The 21838-nt window shown below is 41.2% G+C and overlaps 1 protein-coding gene across 2 annotated transcripts in view; it reads right to left on the bottom strand.

Annotated features, from left to right (window-relative positions):
- Positions 1-536: 536 nt before the first annotated feature.
- The window catches only part of LZTS2 (leucine zipper tumor suppressor 2), a 233462-nt gene continuing 212160 nt past the window's right edge, over positions 537-21838 (bottom strand). For both annotated transcript variants that reach the window (XM_077455324.1, XM_077455325.1), the window contains 4 exons: positions 15128-15649; positions 6680-7270; positions 3729-3998; positions 537-2018 (listed from right to left, as the gene is read on the bottom strand). In XM_077455324.1, coding sequence (XP_077311450.1) covers positions 1314-2018; positions 3729-3998; positions 6680-7270; positions 15128-15610 — 2049 coding nt within the window. In that variant the 5' untranslated portion in view covers positions 15611-15649 and the 3' untranslated portion in view covers positions 537-1313. The remainder of the gene's footprint in view (positions 2019-3728; positions 3999-6679; positions 7271-15127; positions 15650-21838) is intronic.

The following is a 21838-nucleotide window of genomic DNA, read 5'->3' as shown; positions in this document are numbered from 1 at the left end:
ATAACTGTTCAGCAGAGGAAGAAGCCGGCTCCATAAGGATATGGTTTGACGAGTTTGGTATGCAGGAATCTAGTGGCCTGCATAGACCTACCTCAACCCTACTGAATAGCACTGGAGTGAATTAGAAAGGCGTTTGCAAGTCAGGTCATCCTATTTAATTTCAGTAGCTGAATTCTCAAATGCTCTGTTAAAAAAAAGGTCAGAAACACCCAAAGACACCCTTCAAAATCATGTGGAAATCCTTTCTAAGGAGAGTTGAGGTTGTTGTAGCTGCAAATGTGGAAGGCAACGCCTGGGTAATGCCCCTGGTTTTGGAATGGCATATCCATCAAGCTTGATCAAGTTGTCCACAACCTCTTGACCATATAGTGTACCTAGAGTTTGTTACAGAATTACATTTATTAAGCATACATAAAATGCTATTGCAATTACATGAGGTTGTAAGCGTAAGAGTGGGACCCCAAAAGCCTGTATAACATTTTAATTCTCTTGGTTTTCACAGAGGCTCGTCATGAACTTGTCATCTCGCTTAGAACTAAGAGAACAGTCTTATTTATTGCATAAGGTGTTATTTGACATTTACGTTATGATTGTGCTCTAGCAAGTTGCCTACCTGAGATTGAAAGCGACTATGCTTGTCAAACAGAGAGAGAAGGTGCTAGTCATCGTTTGTACAAAACCAGTTATTTTGCTTTGGGAAACAAAAACTCTTATTTTACATTATTTACAAGACGACACATACATAAAAGAAGTCTCTGCATTAATTATGTGTGACCACAGACAAAATGGTGGCAGTTACATGTGACAGATAACATTCAAAATATGGCTAGGCTATCATTAATAGCAACAAAATAAAGAGAGCAATAGAACAGGTCTATGGTGTTCTCAAAGCACAAACTATGAATTTTTTGTCCTATGGAAGCACTTTTAATGTCACTACCCAGAATCCTCTTCTGTAGTGAGATATGAAGTTTAGGAGACAATATGGCTGTCCTGAGAACGGAAGGGATATTGCAACACAGAAAGGTGCATTTTCTGTATGCATAGTCCAATGACATTGCTTTGGTCCTTTAGCCATGCCTAGCAAAACACGCGCATGTACGCAAGTGTAGGTGTATGGCTTCTTAGGATTTATCTCAAATCTGCCTTTACACAACTAGTAAGGTGATACCATTTCTGTCAATGGTTTCTATATTCCTGTGGATATAAAAGCAAGTTCATTTTACATAATTTCAACTTCCCAGGATAAGTTGCTTTTTTGGCAACACCAACCAGACATCCAAGGAAAAGGCATTTGCGGTGTATTATTGGCATTAAATTTCTGTGGCTGTTATTTCCTCAAACTGAATCTCTGCACCGTGTAAGTCAAATTCATCGAGCTCTCTTGCCTCGAGTTCTAGTGTCAACTGTTTAATGTCCCTCTCAAGCTCACGGTTCTGTTGGTACATCTGAATGTAGTTGTGTTGTAACTGCTTTTGATATCGGATCACCTTCTCCTTTTCCTCGTGCCATATACGCCGCTCTTCCTCAAAGCATTCTATTTGTTCTTGGTTTCTCCTGCGTTCGCTCACCAACGCCTCCCTGAGCCGCTCCATGTACTGTTTTAAGCCCTGCAGGTTTTCTGCGTTTTGCCGTTGTGCTTTGGCCTCATCGCTTTCATAAACTAAGAATGAGTCTTCCTTCTCCTGGCAATGGCAAAGCCCGTGTCGAAGGTTGGCTATGGCTGTCTCTCTAAGGCTCGTTACCTCTTGGTCCAGCTTACTGGCCTTCTCCCGAAGCAGTTCAGCTTCATTCTTTTTGCGTTGTAGTTCGTTCTCGCACACCTCTAGCTCTAGCGTCTTTGTATGCGTCGTGTCCTGCAGCTCTTGCACTTGTTCCTCGCTGACCTGGAGGTCAGATCGAGCTTCTCTCAGCTGAGAACGAAGCAGTAATATCTCATTGGATTTCTGACTTAGTTCAGCCTGGGAATCCTTCAGCTGTTGTTTAAGAAGAGATATTTCGCCAGATTTCTGACAAACCTAGGAGGAAAATCAAAAACCAAAAATGATTTCTGCTGTTCATTAGACAAACTACAAAAACATTCTATTGGAAACATTCTAAAAGGAACATGCTAGAGATAAATGCTGCCAGGATTTGTGGTTTACTCAATGTGTTTGTAAACTCAAAAAATATATATTTGCCGTTCGCTAACTGCCATAACCCTGGTATCCTCGTCTTAAGCGGGCTTGAAGATAAAAGTGGTCTCTACAGCGGATTTGCCGCGAGATCACTTTTATCGGCGGCGGGAGAAAGCCGCTTACCGAAGCCATCGGATCCTTTCCCTAGCCTGACATGGAGACGAGTGAGGAAGCAACGTCAAAACGTCACTTCTGCCCATAGCTCTTAAAGGGCCTTTTTTTGTTGTATTTTTTTAAATGACAAAAATTTTGTGTTTGTTTTTTATTGCATTTGGTGTAAATATGACATCTGAGGTCTTTTTGACCCAGATCTCATATTTAAGAGGTCCTATCATGCTTGTTTTCTATTACAAGGAATGTTTACACATATATATATATATATATATATATATATATATATATATATATATACATACATATACATATACACACACACATACATACATACATACACATACATACATATATATATATATATATATATATATATATATATATATATATATATATATATATATATATATATATATATATATATAAAAATTGGGCTAAGTGTATTTTTCCCCAAAAATAAAGCGAGCTTGTAAGACCGCTGCGCAAATACGGTGTGACAGAAATTATTGCAATGACTGCCATTTTATTCTCTAGGGTGTTAGAAAAAAATTTATAATGTTTGGGGGTAATTTTCTACCAAAAAACAAACAGTTTTTAACTTAATCTACATGTGATATCCTGCCCCCATTGTGTTTAGCTGGTTAGTGGGCATGGAGGAGGAGGAAGGGAGTGGACTATCATTTACCACTCTATAGTCACATGGGCTGCTCAGATATGATAGGGAGGAAATGCTCAGCATAGAAACTCCCTGAAAACTGAGCATGTGCAGAGTTGCCACCACAACTGCAAAATCCCTAGCTAAATAGGGGACACGAACAGAAGGTGGAGATCAACCAGGTTTTTTTGTAGAATAAAGAAAACAAATCTCATAGTGATTGAGTGAGTATGAACAACATGTAATAGACCATTGATTGATAGTTTATTATGATGTGGGTTTACTGACACTTTAACAGAAGGAATAATTCTCAGTTTCCACTTCCGCTACCTTTTCACTTCAGTGTTTATGTTTGCTATTGCCAGAATTATTATTTTTTTTTTATTTATATCAAGTCAGCATATTTCTTAGCACTTTATAGGTAAATACCAGATTATTCATATTCTTTATTGAAGTTCATAATCCATACAAAGGCTCAAAGGAATACATATAAATATAGGATCTGTGAGTTACAGGATTAAATCTGTGATTTTTTTATTTTTTTCACCACAGTGGACCCCAACCTACGTCTTGCTTTGGGGTGTGCTGCAGTATTGTACACATTGCATCGTAGTGAAAAGGGGTAAAGTCAGTGTTATCGCATGTTTTATTAAATGGGCTCTAGATTAATTCACAAATATTAATGCCGTGCTTGTATATAGTGCAGCTCATCCACTGACTCTTAAATGATAAAACTCAAGCAGCTTTATCTATTACTTGAATGGATCAACTTTTAAACTCACCTCCCACTTTGTTTCCTCCAGTCGTGGACCGAGCTCCGTATGTTCCCTCTCAAACGAAGCACAGCGTTTCTCCAGGAGCTCCCTCTCCTGCAGGAGCTGGGAAAAGTCCTCCTGCAGTTTCTTCTTCTCCTGCTGCAGCTGAAAGATTTGCAGTTGTAGAACCTGTTGCATCCTCTGTGCCTTCTGGGAAGCCTGCTTCATTTTAAGGGCGCAGCTCTGACGCAGGTCCTCCATCTCCTGCTCAAAACGCTTCTGTTTTTCTTCATAGACCTGCAGAAAGAAACCATTTACATCAATCTGTTTCCAGGCAGGTCTTAGTGTAGTGTAGTGTTACACGCAGACTACAGATAATGTTATTACTGACAAATCAATGCAACGGAACGAAGATGTTGTGAAGGTCCACTAGGACCTTATAGTTCATGAGAAATTCTTTAAACGGTCACTCCGTCATGTCAATTTAGCAGGGGAGACTGCATACCTGCTTGTGATTTTTGTTTTTTTAATTCTGCCATTGCTTGGATACACCAGGCTGTACGGCTGTTGTCAGGGACTCCTGTGAACAAGTAACCCAGTGTCTATGAGTCTGCGGGTCAGAGAGCTAACTCCACCTCTCTCTGCACACATTATAATTATACACATGCCAAGACTGTCCTTTCTAATTATGCAAGCTCAAAAATACATTATTTTTCCTCCGAACAATGCTTTAAGGAGACTGTAGTGATGGAGGATCAGACAGAGGTTACACAAGCAAGAATGGCCACCAGGAGTCTGCATTCCATCCCAGGGGACTCCCGAAAGCTCAGTTCAGTCCAAAAAGCAACAGTTAAATAAAAATCGAATAAAAAGGGACCAGTCAAGACTAAAAGAAGGATCCTTCTGTTGCTGACTTGTTTTTGAAGTTGAGGCGGTCATCTTTCTTCTTCCTACTGGGCGAGTCTCTAAACTTGATCTAGCATGTAGTCAAGTGTTCCATGTCAGTAAGTTGCTAAAGTAGTGACGGGAAAAACAAAACAAAACAAAAAAACATGATGGCCCCAAGTCTGCCCCTTTTAAAAAAAAAAGAAACAATAGTATAGTTCTCATTTCCCTCCTGGCAGATTCACACAGACTGTCATTTTGCTTAATCAGAGCACAGAAAAGATGGCCATACATGGATCACAATTCAGCTGGTTCAGCAGGGACTGTCTGAATTTCAATCCATGTATGGGCAGGCTGGTTGCACACAAGTTGATCTATTGATCAACTTGTGTGCAATCAGCCAGTTGGGTGTTTCCTGAACGATTAGTGCCACCAGCTTTAGCGGGCTGCAATAATCAGTGTATTCTGATGGCGAGGAAGGTTCCTGCTGTTAGAATACAACAGTCCAGCCCAGGGAGGATTCCCCCAATCACCTTTAATATGTGGATGGGAAATCGAATCGAGACATGTTCTTTTTTTCAACCCACCAGTTGAACCAAAAAATACTGCATAACATATGGCCTGCTTAAATCTGGCCACATACTAATAGACTTCTGCATGTACAATTATTCATATGGAAATTCCAATGTCATTTGAAAGTACAGTGGACCACTGAAATTCACGGAGGTTATGTTTTTAGCACACGCCAATTGTGAAAAGCCGCAAATTTTTGGATGTGGTAAAAAAAAAAAAAAAACTGTCTATAAATAGTCCACACAGGGATGGCTTCAAAGTCGCCCGAGTCCCCTCCAACTCTGAAGCCACCCCGTACAGCTCGAATTTAGTACGGCTTGCAAAACGACTTCTGTATAGAAGTCAATGCAAGCTGCTTCAAAGTTGCCCCCAAGTAGTACAGGAACCTTTTTCTAAGTCGGAGCGACTTGAGTCGCTCCTATTAGAATTGTTCCATTGTACTGTATGCAGCGCAACTTATCAGGCTGACAAGTCGCCCGACAGGTTGCCCCCTATGTAAACCAGCACTTATTAAGCGGGAATGCTAGGCTGGGAAGAAATCTGCGAATGACTGAGGCCGCAAACGCTAAATTGCGACTCTGCAGGGGTCGACTGCACTTCAAAATTTTAAACACTATACATTAAAGTGGTTGTAAACCCTTACAGACCACTTTGACCTACAGGTAAGCCTAGATTAAGGCTTACCTGTAGGTCCAAAAAATATCTCCTAAACCTACACGGTTTAGGAGACATTTTCAAAAAGACAGGCACCGATGTCTATGGCACATGCGCCGTAGACAGCGGCGCGCAGGTGCACTGAGCATGCCGCTAACAGCGATATGCCATTAGTGGCAGCACCCGTGCGCATGCGCGGGAGTGAGGTCATCGCGGCTCTGGCCAATCACAGCGCTGGAGCCACGATGCCCGGAAAGAAGATGGAACGCTCCGTGGAAGAGGGGACAGCGGTGACATCGCTGGCTCCTGTGTCAGGTAAGTGACACATAATGGGCTTCTATGCGATGCATAGTATCCCATTATGCTTTACCTTTGCAGGTAAACAAACAGGAAGTAAACCCATCAGGGTTTACTTCCTCTTTAAACATGATCACCAGGACTAAAGGAAAAATCTAACTTTAAAGAGTCACCAGAAAATAAGTAAAAGGGAAATGTTCCAATGGGGACATTTTTTTCCATAAACAACTGTTGAAGAGGGAAATTTCCTTATCCTGGAGAGATTTCATTACTTCTTGTTGGGTCTATGGGACCAGATGCAAAGAGTTAAAAAGTGACTTTGGATATATTTTGAGATTCTCTTTTGAGAACTTCAATAATGTTGGATGAATTTGAAATGATTGAAAAAAAAAAAAAAAAAACTGTCTTGATAATTCACTAAACGTCTGCATCAACAATGTTCTTACTGTCTATATACAGAGCGCTGACTTATATAGGAGATCATTTAGACCAATATTCAGCAATCCAAAGTTTTACACCAACAAATTTTTTCAAAATTCCCCAAAACAGTAAGGATTTTGTAGTCTTGCCTGGCAAATTGCAGCTTCGTTTTCATCCAGATTCTCTTTCAGATGCTGCAGTTCCAGTTCCCGGTCCTTTAGCTTCTCCTCCAGTTCTCGGAGGAGAATCTCCTCATTAATTGGCGACCGGTCACAAGAGCCACTATCTGATGACTGGTTGCCCCCTCTGCTTAATGACCCTGTGCTCTTACTAGAGGATGAGCGGCCGCTATCAGAGTTCGATGGACGAGTCCTGGCCCTGGAGGTCCTCTCAGAAAACACATTCATGTTCGTGTGATTATCCAGGTTGATGTGACTCATAGACATACTGACTGGCTCCATTTGGTGGCTGCAGTTCGTACTGTAGGTGGGAAGACTGGAAAGAGAATTCCTGCCAGAATCAGACATGGTCCCAGAGACAGAACTGTTCCTGCAGCTGAACGAGCTGTGCTTCTCACTCGACCCTCCTGAGGTCCCATTGAAAAGCAGGTTTAGGCTTCCCTGACTGTCAGATAAGTTGGCTGCTCCATTCCTCTGGACAAGAAACTGCAGGGAGGTGTTGCGCTTTTTCGGCACCACAGGCTTGAAAGCCGTAGGTTTTATTAATGTCTTTTCAATGTTCTGTAAATAAGAAAACAGAATTTAAGGAAAGAAAAAGCAGAAACCTCATTTTGTTCAATGAAATCAAACCTCTACTTCACGACACAGGATAATTCCTTTCTGGTCACGTTTATTGTAATGTTATTTTAAAGTTTACTGTTTAATAAACTGCAGTTTATGGTTGCTTTATATATGATTTTTTTTTTTTAAACATTTTAAAACAGAACATCAATCATGTTCCCAAAACCAAACTTATAATATTTCCTCCCCCACGCGCCTCTTCCCCCGACTTCTCTGTCAAGAGTAATGGCACAACCATCCACCCATCCCTAAATGCCAAGGTTCTAGGTGTTATCCCGGACTCTGAACTCTCCTTTCAGCCCCACATCCAATCACTTTCCATAGCTTGCCGCCTCAACCTCTGCAACATCTCCAAGCTACATCCCTTTCTAACCAATGAAACCACAAAGCTCCTGATTCACCCCCTGGTTATCTCTCACCTTGACTACTCTGCAACTCCCTCCTCATTGGCTTACCTTTAAATAGACTATCCCCTCTTCAGTCCATCATGAATGCTGCTGCCAGACTCATCCACCTTACAAACCGCACAGTGTCCGCTACCCCTCTCTGCCAATCCCTCCATTGGCTGCCACTTGCCCAACGAATTCATTTCAAAATACTAACACTTACTTACAAAGCCATCCACAACTCTGCCCCCAGCTACATCACTAGCCTAGTCTCAAAATACCAACCTAATTGCCCTCTTCGTTCCTCCCAAGACCTCCTGCTCTCTAGCTCCCTCATCACCTCCTCCCATATCCGCCTCCAGGACTTCTCCCGAGCCTCGCCGATCCTCTGGAATTCACTACCCCAATCTGTCAGACTGTCTCCCAATTTATCCACTTTTAGGCGATCCCTGAAAACGTTCCTCTACAGAGAAGCCTATCCTGCCTCCATCTAACAACTGCACTATTTTCTCCATTAGCTCATTCCCACAGCTATTACCCTTTTGTATAACTTGACCCTCTCTCCTAGATTGTAAGCTCTAATGAGCAGGGTCCTCTGATTCTCCCTGTCTTGAATTGTATTGTAATGTCTACCCTAATGTTGTAAAGCGCTGCGTAAACTGTCGGCGCTATATAAATCCTGTATAATAATAATAATAAATAATAATAATCATAATTCACAAAGCATGCTGGGCTTTCCAAAAAGAAAGCCTGGGACTACCTGCATGGATGTAAAAAAAATCTACAAGTATGTGCATCCATATCGGGCCACCAGATTCAACTGTGCTTGGACACAGCAGACAGGAGGTGTGTGCTTACTGTTATTTAGGAGTGTATGTAATCTGAGTTCACTAGTATTTAGGCCTATTTTAGAATTATACTTCAGGACACAAAACAATGTTTTTTGGTCATATTTCTTGATTTTTTATTTTTTTTTTATTACAGGTCCATAAACTGCAGTTTTTTAAATTACAGCTTTATTCATAGAAAATTATTAATTAGCATAAAGACAAAGTTTTAAGCACAGCATCATCGATAACCAATTCACAAAGTATGCTGGGCTTTCTAATAAACAAGCCTAGCACTGCCTGCATGCATGGAAGCAGCCTATGTGCAGCTAGCTACATCAGTAAGATGGGTTCACCAGATGCAATTCCTATGACACAAGAGGAGGTGTGTGTGCTCTGTTAGTTATTTGTCAGTTTGTGGAATCTGATCTCCCTGCTATTTAGGTATATTTTACAACAGCAGCTGTTGTCTGAGCTTTCAGAAAGCTAGTGCTCTTACATAGCGCTCAATCTCCAAATAGCAAACATAGAAAGATTTCGTAGTTACTGGATGAAAAAAAAACATAAAAAAAAAAAAAAAATGTTTTGGAACATACATTTTTATACTTCTATTTTCTTTAAATGTATCTGAGAACTTTCAGAATTTGGCCTTCAGAGAGGTGTGTGTTTATAGGATAGATCCATTTTTGTGTTTTTGTATTTCTCTTGAATGTTTTGTATATGGGTCTTTGGAATGATATGGAAGGTTTTATATGTGTACAATAAATTAATAAAAATAATGAATATATGGAACATAGATTTTTAGTTCAAGCCAAATAAACATAATAAATATACACAAGAAGTAAAATAAAAAACTGCCTAGGTTGCAGACATATGGATGGATTTGGGACACCAGACTGTGTGAATTTCTATTGTGTGTGGGCTCCTTGAGGGTAGGGACCGATTTGAGTGTGCAACGTACAGGGATATGGAGAATTGTAGACACTCACTCAGGTTGAACTGGATGGACTGGTGTCTTTATTCAACCTTACTAACAATGTAACTAATGTGAATGCATGCTCCAGATCAGTGGTGGGCATATCGTGAACCTCGGCCTCCCTTCAACTAGGTTGTAGTTTTCGGTCTGCTCCTACAGCTACTGCTGTCAAGCCACACTCCCACACTCCAGACAACATAAAAAAGACACACCATGTGTGTGTAACCGCCCACCCCCAGCTGTTGGAGTCCAAACTAATAGCCGTACTTGTGCAGCACAACCTCTATGGCCACTAAGGGCAGCCGCAGCACAGGAGGGTGGACAATAGGTGCACCAAAGAACACAGGGTGGTACGCCCCATCTACATTATGCTTTAGCAACAGGATGGGGACGCAGTTCAGCAGCTTCTCCCTGGGTGCTGGACGACCCTGTCCCGGCCCCGACTGCATGTGTGTCTTGCTGGTGTACATGTTTTAAAATACTGTGATTAATTCACCTGCAATTAATCTTTTGTGAATATCACATTAACTTCTTTAGAAAGATTTCCCTATGTATCTGTACAAAGTGTCCCCAATGAAAGTTATAGTATCTTTCCTTTTAAGTGCATGTGTCACCCGTAGGAGTGAAAAGCAGATGTTCATTTATCACTGAACCCTAGCAGACCCCACTTCCCAGGCTGACACAAATTAATAAATTCGCCGTAGTGTGACAGGAGTCCACTATGAGGCTGAGAGGCCCTCTACCAGATGCTTTAAAATGCATGAGTCAGTGTCATGGGTAATTGTTGTGGAGTAATTACATTAAATGAGCGATGCTGGAAAAACTGCCAGAGAAAAAAAAAGGAAAAGAGAGAAATATAAAATTACTCGCTTGTCTAGACTTTCCTTAATCAATATACCAATGCAGCTGGCGTCAATTTTAGCAAGTCGTTAGTTGCTGTTAGTTTCGCTAAGCGTGGAATATATTTATCAGAAAGCAAATGCAGCCATTAGAGGGAATGTAATAATCCCAGTATTTATAGAGCCCCAGTATATTTAAATTTATATTCTAATAGTACTATTCATTCAATTCTGTACTGCAAGTAAATCCTAAATAAAAATATTTATTTACAGCATACAGATGTATGTATATATTTTATCTGTCAAAGAGGGAAATTCCCCCATATGGGGTTTTCTAGGCAGCAAATAAAAAAAAAATTATGAAGAAAAAAAAAAATGCTACGAAGGAATAAGAATTGACTTCAATTTTAACTTCGACTATATTTTATCTGTGATTGTTTCTGGTGTAAAGAGCCCAACCCAACCCCTGCCAGTTACTGACGGCGGGTCGGCACTGGGAGTGTACTTAACCGATAGGACAAATCAGACCTGGACATAGGTAATGTAATGGTTGGAAGTGTTACAACTTTCATGGTTGTGCCACATTTTTACCATACAAGCATGCTTCACCATGTGGTTGGCAGACAACCCTGGAAAAAACCTAGCTTAAAGGGAACTAAACATTCATTTTCTAGCAAAGTCCAAGATGTCTGATAGATTGTACTAGGCTTTAGATTACAGATAATTTTTTTTCATTCAACCCAAGGGGCTGAACAAAAAAAACAAAACAAAAAACTGAAGAGCTCAGGAGGATCCGCTATCTGAAGTTAGTACAGTGATCCCACCCCACTGAGCTATTGTGTTGTTACAGGGAGACTGCCCCCTTCCCAGGCAGATTCTACTAAACCAGCCGATGCCACCCGATATTCCTCCCATTTGTATGGCTCTTAAATGTCACCTGATTCTATCAGAGCTAGCAAGTTACTAGTAATGCACCGAGAACAGGGGCAATATGGCACAATAATGACCACCATGGGGGAAAATATCTGGCAACTTTAAGTGATTCTAAAGGTTAAAATTAAAAAACAAAAACAACAAACATGTTATACTTACCTGCTCTGTGTAATAGTTATGCACAGAACAACCCTGATCCTCTTCTTTTTGGGTCCTCCGACAGTGGTCCTGGCTCCTCCCTCCTGCTGAGTGGCCCCTATAGCAAGCCTCTTGCTAAGGGGGCACTCGAACTGGCTCGCTCCCAAGCCAGACTCCTGTGAATGGACATTGTCCATTCACACACAGAGCGCGACTTGGCCCGCCCCTGTTCTCTGCTCACTGGCTGTGATTGACAGCAGTAGAAGCTCATGAATCCTGCTGCTGTGTGAGCCAATGCTCTTATGCACATCGCTGGATCTAGATGGGGCTCAAGTATAAGGGGCGGCTGGAGAGAGCTGCACCCAGAAGGTTATTTAATATAATACATACAGCCGTAGCCAAAATGTTTGAGAATGACATAAATATTAATTTTCACAAAGTCTGCTGCCTCAGTTTTTATGATGGTAATTTTCATATACCCCAGAATGTTATGAAGAGTGATCAGATGAACTGCAATTAATTGCAAAGCCCCTGAAAATAGACTTAATCCCATAAAAAAAAAACATTTCCACTGCATTTGTGAAGAAGGCTTCAGGGCCCCCAAAAAAGTCCAGTAAGCACCAGGACTATCTCCTACAGTTGATTCAGCTGGGGGATCGGGCATCACCAGTGCAGAGCTTGCTCAGGAATGGCACCAGGCAGGTGTGAGGACATCTGCACACACAGTGAAGGGAAGACTTTTGGAGGATGGCCTGGTGTCAAGAAGGGCAGCAAAGAAGCCACTTCTCTCCAAGAAAAACATAAGGGACAGACTGATATTCTGAAAAAGGTACAGGGATTGGACTACTGAACACGGGGTAAAGTAATTTTCTCTGATGAATCTCCTCTGTGATTTGGGGCATACGGAAAAAACCTTGTCTGGTGAAGAAAAGGTGAGCGCTACCATCAGTCCTGTGTCATGTCAACAGTAAAGCATCCTGAGACCATTCATGTGTGGGGTTGCTTCTCAGCCAAGAGAGTGGGCTCGCCTAAGAACACCATGAATATAGAATGACACAAAAACATCCTCCAGGACTAACTTCTCCCAACCATCCAAGAACAGTTTGATAAGGAACAATGCCTTTTCCATGATGGAGCACCTTGCCATAAGGCAAAAGTGATAACTAAGTGTCTTGGGGAACAAAACATCAAAATTTTGGGTCCATGGCCAGGAAACTCCTCAGACCTTAATCCCATTGAGAACTTGTGGTCAATCCTCAAGAGGCGGGTGAACAAAAAAAAAACTGAAATTCTGACAAACTCCAGGCATTGATTATGCAAGAATGGGCTGCCACCAGTCAGAATGTGGCCCAGAAGTTGATTGACAGAATGCCAGGGGCGAACTGCAGAGGTCTTGAAAAAGATGGGTCAACACTGCAAATATTGACTCTTTGCAAAAAGTGACGTCAATAAAAGACTGACACTTATGAAATGCTTGTAAGTATATTTCAGTATGCCATAGTAACATCTGACAAAAATATCTAAAAAAAACTGAAGCACCAGACTTTATGAAAGTTAATATTAGTGTCATTCTCAAAACTTTTGGCCACGGTTGTAGAATGCATTAAAGGGGTTGTAAAGCTTTGTTTTTTATTTTCTAAATAGGTTCCTTTAAGCTTGTGCATTGATGGTTCACTTACCTTTTCCTTAGATTTCCCTTCTAAATGTTTTTTTTTTCTTTGTCTGAATTTCTCACTTCCTGTTTCTCCTCAGTAAACTTCACACCATCATCTGAGTGGTGTTTAGTCAGCCAGAACAGCTTACTGAGGAGGTGAGGAAGTGAGAAATTCAGACAAAGAAAAAAAATATTTAGAAGGGAAAGCGAAGGAAAAGTTAAGTGAACCAACAATGCACTAGCTTAAAGGAACCTATTTAGAAAATAAAAAACGAACCTTTACAACCCCTTTAAGGTAGAAAAAAAACCTTCTGCCTTTAGAACCACTTTGAAGCAAATGTGTTCCAATTTTTGAAGAAGTACAGTTAAACCCTTATTCTGTTTCTACAATAGACCATGTAGATCTTTATACATACGTTTCTTACAGTATTGCAATCCAGGGGGAAAAACAGTTCTTTGGTTACAATATCACTATCATTATGTGGATGGAAAGTAGAATGCGGCTACAAGGCCAATAATAAGTATAAGAATTGTGTTTTTTTGGTCGCAGTCTGTTCTTTTTCACTGTACACCTTAATATGACTGGCTGCTGTTGAACACTGTACTTAATTCTTGTGAGAACTGAATTCCTGGTATGTCTTTTTTTTTGCCTTGTTTTTTACATAGTTACAATGGTCCAGCTTGGAATAATGTAGATATATACAGTATATGCCATACCTGGCTGATCCCGGTGGAAATGGTGAATCACTGTAGTGTTCGCCAATGAATGATGGAGAAAATAGAATTTGTGTACTCATTTGACATGTTTTTTTCTCTTATTTAACTGAGGGACACAGCTCAATTTAGAAACCAGATGATTTTGCAGGAGGAGGATGCCAGTATAAAACTCACCGATTCCTGAATCCAGCTGTGTCGCTCAATAAAGGGTAGAAAAATACACTTTTTTTTCATATGATTATTTGACTAAACTTAACTCCTTTGCTGAAAAATTTATGTTTACAGAACTCAAATACCCAAAATTCAAATCATACAGCTGAAGGAAGAATGACTATTCTGCTATACCTGTACTCTACAACTCTGTACAGAACTTCAATGAGAGAGAGAGTCTAAAAGCAAACAGCAACTTCTGCATTCTGTGACAGCAAGGTCTTAAGAAATTGTAGTTATAGGGTCTCATAGGCTTCTCTAGTATAGCTGCTTCTCAAGAGGTTGTTTAATGACAGCTTTCTGTTAATTTAATGTTGTATTTTAGGCCAAAGGAACCCAGGACTTAAGCTGGTCATAGATGGTTCAAATCATATATGGGAAGGCTTTTTGTACCCAAGTTGATCGATCAATCAACTTGGATGCAACCAGCCTGTCAATTTTTTAATGTGATTATTATGAGTGGCTATAGCTACTAGCAATAATCCCTGTCCTGGCTGGAAGAACACAGCTCCCCCTGCTGGGAGAACACAATAGCTAAGCAGGAGGGATTCCTCCATCAACACTGACTGTGTTGAAGGGGGTATCAAGCTATTTTATTTCCTACAACCCATGGTTGCAGGAAAGAAAATTGCTCCATCTTTGGCTTTAGCTCACAGCAGACACAATATTACCAAAAGTATTGGGACACTTGCCATTACCCAAACATGAACTTTAATGGCATCCCAGTCAGTCTGTAGGGTTCAGTATGGAGTTGGCCCACCCTTTGCAGCTATAACAGCTTAAACTCTTCTGGGAAGGCTATCCACAAGGTTTAGGAGCAAATTTGTGAGGTCGGGCACTGATGTGGACAAGAAGGCATGGCTCACAGTCTCTGCGCCAATTCCTCCCATAGGTGTTCTATCGGGTTGGGGTCAGGACTCTGTGCAGACCAGTCAAGTTTCTCCACCCCAGACTCACTCATCCATGCCTTTATGGACCTTTATGGAGCTGTCAAAGCTGTGAATCATGTGTTATTTCAAGACTGGCTAGTGATCAGATTGTAGGGTCTTGTCACTTTTTTTTTTTTTTTTTAATTGACATATTGTAGATCACAAAAAAATAAAAAATATACCCTTACCTTTTCTAGTTTTCCAGAAACAGGAATGAGTTTGGGTGGAGGGCCCCTTATATTTCCACTGATAGTCCTTTCTTCCCGTATGTCATCCAGATCACTGCATGGGCTGTTGGGTGCTCTGGCTTCCAGCCACTCCTCTTTTAAGACATCATTGACATAGGCATAGTTTCCGTTACCACCAGAAGTAGAAGCAAAAGGTTTCTTTGTAGGAAGCCCAGTAAACAGTGGATCCTGGGAGTTATAATTATTTTTTAGGTGTCCTTCCTGCTGCTTAAAAAAGTTTGGCATGTTGGAAGGTTTGCGGCACTTGTTGTTAAATTCGGAGGCCTTACACTGTTTGTCATGGTAAGGTCTTCCAGAGATTAGACTGCTCACACTTCCCATGGCGCTATCGGACACCGGAGACCTAGAGATCGGCGGGCTTTGGGGGATGATGACCTCAGAGTTCTGATCAATGGACAGGGGAAGAGCCTGCACTGCAGCCATCTTGTAAGATATAGAAGGTTTTAGCTCTACATAAGCAACCTAAAGGAAAAAAAAACAAAAAACAAAAAAAAAGGTTACATTTAATAAGATGGAATTTAAAGTGGATGTAAACCCACTCTCATTCTTTCTAAACTACTGCAATATTGGTTATCTAGAGAGATACATGTGCCTCCTGCATGTATACTTATCCGTCAAATGTCTTCCCTCTGTCTGCTACGAGACCCAAAAAACTGCAGATTGTGTGGGTGGGTCTGTTTTCCAGGGCTCAGTGGGCAGAGTCGTAATGTCAGACTCCCCGCCCACCTCTACACTCCCCTTATCAACATGCATTTTCTCCTGTGTATTTCTTACACTGAACTTCTGCTATGATCATTAACATCCAGTCAAAACCCAGAAAAGTCCCCACATGACTTCAGCATGTCCAATAATGCTGAGGTGTGGAACAGCCAATCCTTGCAGAGCAGCAGAAGAAAGGAGTGGGAGGGAATTAAAAAATAATGCATGTCTCTTAGGCTAGTGCAGGAGATCTGTAAATCACCTGTCACTCACAGCAAGGGGGAGGATTTGACAAAGTTTTTCTCTGTTTGTCAAGATTTATCTCACTGAACAATAAAAGAGGATTGCTTAGAGCTGGATTAACTCTTTGTGGCAAGACTAGGCTCAAATGATAGGAAATCTTATACTCTACATTGACATAAAAAAAAAAAAATAATACATTTCGGGTGTAATCCACTTTAATTACTAGCTTTGTGTTTTTTATAACATTATTGCAATGATTCAAATCCACAGGGAGTTGCACCAGTTAGTGACAAAGGAACCAACATCTTCGCTGAATGACAACTGTGGGGAGATTGGACACCGGCTATTCATCCAGTAAGTTTACTGCATTGTAAACAGGCTTTTACGAGTTTTGCCCACAAGTTTCAAGAAAACCTTTTTGTCTGAGCAAAGCATTGACGCCATTAAGTGGTGATGAATGCATTCATTTAGTTGTGCTGCTGCACATTAAACAGAACATGCATATCTTATCAGCAACAAGGCATGTTTTAATAGAAACAAATTAGTTAAAAAATTGCATTGTGTCAAGGCTGAGAAAAGTTTTCAGGACATCTCTGCAATATGCGCACCCCCCCCCCCCCCCCACACACACACTCCCCATCCCCCATGCTGCAACTACACCAGTGGTCATCATCTCTTGTCCTCAGGACCCACTAACAGGCCAGGTTTGCAAGATAACTTAAATACATGACAGGTGATATCATTTGCTGCTCAACGATTGCAGTATTCTACTCTGCATCTCCCCAAGGTAATATATAAAACCTGGGATGTTAGTGGGCCCGAGGACGGGTTTGATGACTGACCTACACAACTGGTGATCCTGATAGAAATCCAGTGAGCTCCTATGTGTAGTGAGTTGACAACAATGCCTCTGCTGCACAAAAATCCTAAGCAGTGTTGTCAGCCCTGACTGGATTCACCTCTTTATGTTACATAGATGAGGAAAGAGGGATGTGTTCTGTAGTACAGTAGAGGAGACCTCAGACATGGCTGACAGCTCTCCTTGAGTTCTTTGTATAGCAATGATGGTGTTGTCAGCTACTTAAGAAAAAGCAAGCACACTAAGTCTGCATTGAACATAATCTGGAATTTTACATGAATAACTTTACAAAATCAGAAATGACACCCGATTAAAAAAAGAAAGGTCTCAATTTAATGCCATGCAGCATAATTTCACATGGTTGGACATTGCTTCTCCCCACTGGATCTCTGAGTTCAGAATTTTCCTTTTACTTTCCAAGACAAAGATCAAAGTACTGAAACAAAGACGTTCTCATTACTTTTAAAGTCGCAAATGAACATATATATTTGGGCAGGATGGCGGTCTAATAGGCCTTGTTCCAGTTACTTTTATTGGAGGGAGAGCAACTACAATTTATCAAAAGATAAACATTTAATGGAATTTTATCTGGAAGAAAGTTTGTGTGCTAAAGTTACTAGGGAAAATATTTTTGTTAATAGGGATGGGAAAATGCCAAAGCTAATGTTAGCTGCTAAATTTACATCTAGCAGAGCGTGATCAAGTCAAAGCCTTTTAGCATCTGTCATGTCCAACATTCTCACAACTTGATCATTAGTTTCTATCTGTCCTTAAAGCGGACCTCCACCCTAAAATGGAAGGTCCGCTCATCGGAACCCTCCCCTTCTCCGGTGCTACAATTGGCACCTTTCGGGGGGTGCAGATACCTGTATAATCCATGTATCTGCACCCACTGCCGGGACAAGCTAGCCGCAGATGCCCCACCCCCCCATTGTGTTCTGGGAAACACAGTTCCCAGGACACAGCGGGGACCAGTGACTCACGCATGCGCAGTAGGGAACCGGGCAGTGAAGCTGCAACGTTTCACTTCCCAATTCCCTGACAGAGGATGGCAGCGGGGGCCATGAGAGATGAGTGATTGCTCGTCATCTGCTGCCGATATCGCTGGACCCTGGAACAGGTAAGTGTCCATTTATTAAAAGTCAGCAGCTGCAGTATTTGGACACTGTTGACTTTTAATTTTTTTTTTTTTAAGGTGCAGCTCCTTTTTAAGCTGGATACACATTATACAACTTTTGCTGTTTGATTTCATTTAGATTTACCTTCAACTATGTACTACAAAGACCTGTGTTCAGTTACAAGTTTTGACTGGTCGCCTAATCTGATGGAAGGGACGTTCCATCACGGCCATCTTGGTACACCCCACACTCTGAAAGCCTACAGTCTGAAGTCACAAAGTAAACATCTTTTTACACCCATCAGAGTCATGCATCTCACACTTATTTTTACCACTAAACTGAGCTTATATTGTGAAATACAGTACTAAGAAGTCTGTGACACTGTTTTGATGTTGAATTTTAAAAGCGGCGGTCTTCTGTCATATTAGCAAATGTGTGAGATGAGCAACCTTGCCGCTGCTTTTAAATCAACATCAAAACAGTGTCACTGACTTTTAAATACTGTATTTGACAATATAAGCTCAGTTTAGCAGTAAAAATAAGTGTGAAATGCAAGATTTCGGTGGGTGTAAGAAGATGTCCGCTTGGCGACTTCAAACTGTATGCTTAGTGTGTCTGAGTGCAGGGTGTACCAAGATGGCTGTGACAAAACGTGACATCCATTTTGAAATCTGATGGGTCACCTAATCTGAAGGAATTGAAAACCTTTAGGTTTGACCTCATATTATAAGGTTTTGGTAAATCTAAAAGGGGAAAAAACTAAAAAACTAAAAGGGAGAGTTGTATATAGTGTGTATCCAGCTTTAGGCTACATTCAATCCAGCAATTTAGGCCAATGTGAATTGTAGTGGCAGGAATCTTACGATTCCTGCTGCGATTCTAAACAGCAACATGTGGCCGCCGGCCCCATTCACTATTATGACACACACAAAGTGCATCCAGCCGTGATGACTACAGGTAATTGTTAGCTGTGCAGAGCGCCGTGAACAGCTGCGGCCACCGGCGACTTGCTATTATAGTAAATGGGATTGATGGCCGCTCAGAGCCCCAGCAGGAATCGTGCAGCTGCAATTTTCACCAACCTAAATCATCAGTGTGAATGTATCCTTAGATCCCTTTCACACGATCTGCCTGTCCATTTTTCAGGCGGATCTGAGCGGGCCACCCATTGACTCCTATGGGCAGGCGGATGTCAGAGGAGACGTGTCCGCTGACTCCCGATCCACTTAAGACAGATGCATGGCGATACGTTCACCATCCGTCTGGCGGATCATATCTGAAGAAAACAGACATGCTGTCCGTTTTCATCCGATCTCCTCATAGAAATAAGCAGGACTCTAAGAGCTCCCTCCCTGCTCAGTGTGCGGAGACCTGTCATCTGCCGGCTCAGTGGAGATCAGCGGAGCGATGTTCCGCTGAGCATATCTGCCCCATGTGAAAGGGACTTTACAGTAACAGAGGCCAGGACACTGACCATCATTACCCCAGGCCTAATGAAGTATACAATGGCTTACCATAAGATTGTAATTGGGCATGTGAATGTGGATTATGTTGTGTATTACTGTGGGTTGTGGTAAGGCAGCAAACACATGACAATGGATTTGGTTAATGTATTTGTACTTTTTATTTATTTTACTGTAAGCACAGCACAACACAGATTGTGGTATGTTGGGGTGTGGTACATTCACAAGAGTAAATAACAGTCAGCTTTGGGGTGGGTGGGTCTCAGTGCTGGCTGCAACTTCTCTCACAGAATGCCCAGAAGAATAATTCTCACAAAAATTTTATAAAACTTCCATTTATTCCCCAGGGAACCGGGTACATATAGCACATGGCCCAGATGTGATTAGTGGCCTCGTTGCAGAATACAAAAATGCATTTTTGCTGGCTGTAGCTCCACCCCAATCTGAAGCCCACCTTATGGGCATTCCTGTAGGGAAGGTACAGTCAGCTCTGAGTCCCTGCCTCCTCCGAATGTACTTTTTACTCTTATGAATTAACCATCAGCACTGCTTATTAATTTATAACAGTAAAATATCACTTAGCACCACGGGGCTGTGTATTCTATCTGCTGGGGTTGTTTTCGTTTACAAGTAGCTGCAGATAGCTCACACAGACCTGGAGAGGCTGAATGATCTTTTACTATAGTGAATGAACAGGCAGCACTGATTGCTCATTCAGAATAGTAAAATATAATTTAGCACTGCGGGGTTGTGCGAGTTATCTGCTGCTTTTAAACATACACAGCTCCAACAGGTAGATCACATAGCTGCACAATGCTGGTCTTTTTTTTCTGGATGTACTTTCAGCACTGTAGGAGCCTTCACCACCCATGATACAACCCAGCCTGTACTTTCATAACTGTTAAAAAATCATTCGGTACTGCAGTGCTGTGTGCCCCATCTGTTAACCTTGTGCATTTACAAGCTGCCACAGATAAGACATACAGCACTGCAAGCAGTTCTTTCACCGGTTACACTGCCTGTAACATGATCAGTGAATAGGGGAGAGTGATAAATCACAGGATTCTCTATCCCATTCACAGAAATAACTTTTCTCAATGGAGGAAGGAGTGGGTGTGTCCCCATCGGTCCATCTGTACTACTGTTCTGTCTGAAGACCCATTGGTGTTAATGGTTTCAGTGCCGATAGAACAGGGACAGGAAGAGGACAGGCATCCATGCAGTGAAGATTTCTTCAGAATCCATTTGCCTGCATGATTTGGGATATGCTTCATTACAGGTAGTGATTGTGTGCCTTTTTTTTTAGCTTAAGTTCAGCTGTAAAGAGCAATTCGTTCATTCAAGAGAGTCATTTGTGTCAAGTATAGTATAGGGATCTCCTTTACGGTTCTTAAGAAAAATGTCTTACAGAAAATAATTTTTCTTAAAAGTTACCAATAATTTCACAAGAATCCTAACTGCAGCCTGCCATCCCAGTAAATCTTTTAACCAAACAGGAAAAAAATCGGGTTTTCCAGAAATATATCATTATTACAGGACTACACAGTCTCCAGCTGTGCCAAAATAAATGGAAACAACGGAACAGAAATCTATCTTGTCTAGAAAGATGTATTGAGTGTTGCTGAGTTAGAGATACAGTAGAGGGTAAATTTGCATTATCTCAACAAAATATGCATTACACAAAAAGCAAGTATCTTTATTGAAGATATGGTGGGAAAGGGCTAAAGCAATCGCAATGACTTCAAACCAAATCAGTGCATAGCACAGTAAAGCCTTTTAAAAGAGATTCACCACTTAAAGTATATCTAAAGACAAAACTTCCCTTTTAGTTTTGAATAGAGAAGGGGAGGGTTAGAGCCTGTCAGGTTTTTACTGCTGTCCTATTTTCCATGATGACCATCATCTCCAAGACTGAAACGAGGGGTAAATTCAAAATTTTGAGTTGTCACTGAAACGGGAATAGAGGGAAAATCTCGTAATGGGAACAGCTATTTAAGGGGGGAATTTCCTTTACTTTTAAATGACTTTTTTGACTTTAGATATACTTTACAATTCAGAAGTACCATAAATATGAACAAAAATAAAAAGGTTTCTGGGTCTCAAGGCCACCACAAAAAGATCATTTTTCATTTATTCTCATTTAATTCCCAACTGACCCCTTATAGTTTGCTCCAATCAATTCATCCTTCTCCCTTTCTATTCTTTGCTAGTTGAGGTGCTGACCTAGTGTGTTTCACCTAGCTTCTTTGAGATGGACTGAAAAAGAGGT

The sequence above is a fragment of the Lithobates pipiens genome, unplaced genomic scaffold, assembly GCF_037356315.1.
Source record: "Lithobates pipiens isolate NorthernLeopardFrog02 unplaced genomic scaffold, aLitPip1_a1.2 Scaffold_25, whole genome shotgun sequence".
Lineage (NCBI taxonomy): Eukaryota > Metazoa > Chordata > Amphibia > Anura > Ranidae > Lithobates > Lithobates pipiens.
Note: the sequence above shows the minus strand (reverse complement) of the source record. Positions and strands in the feature narration are given on the sequence as shown.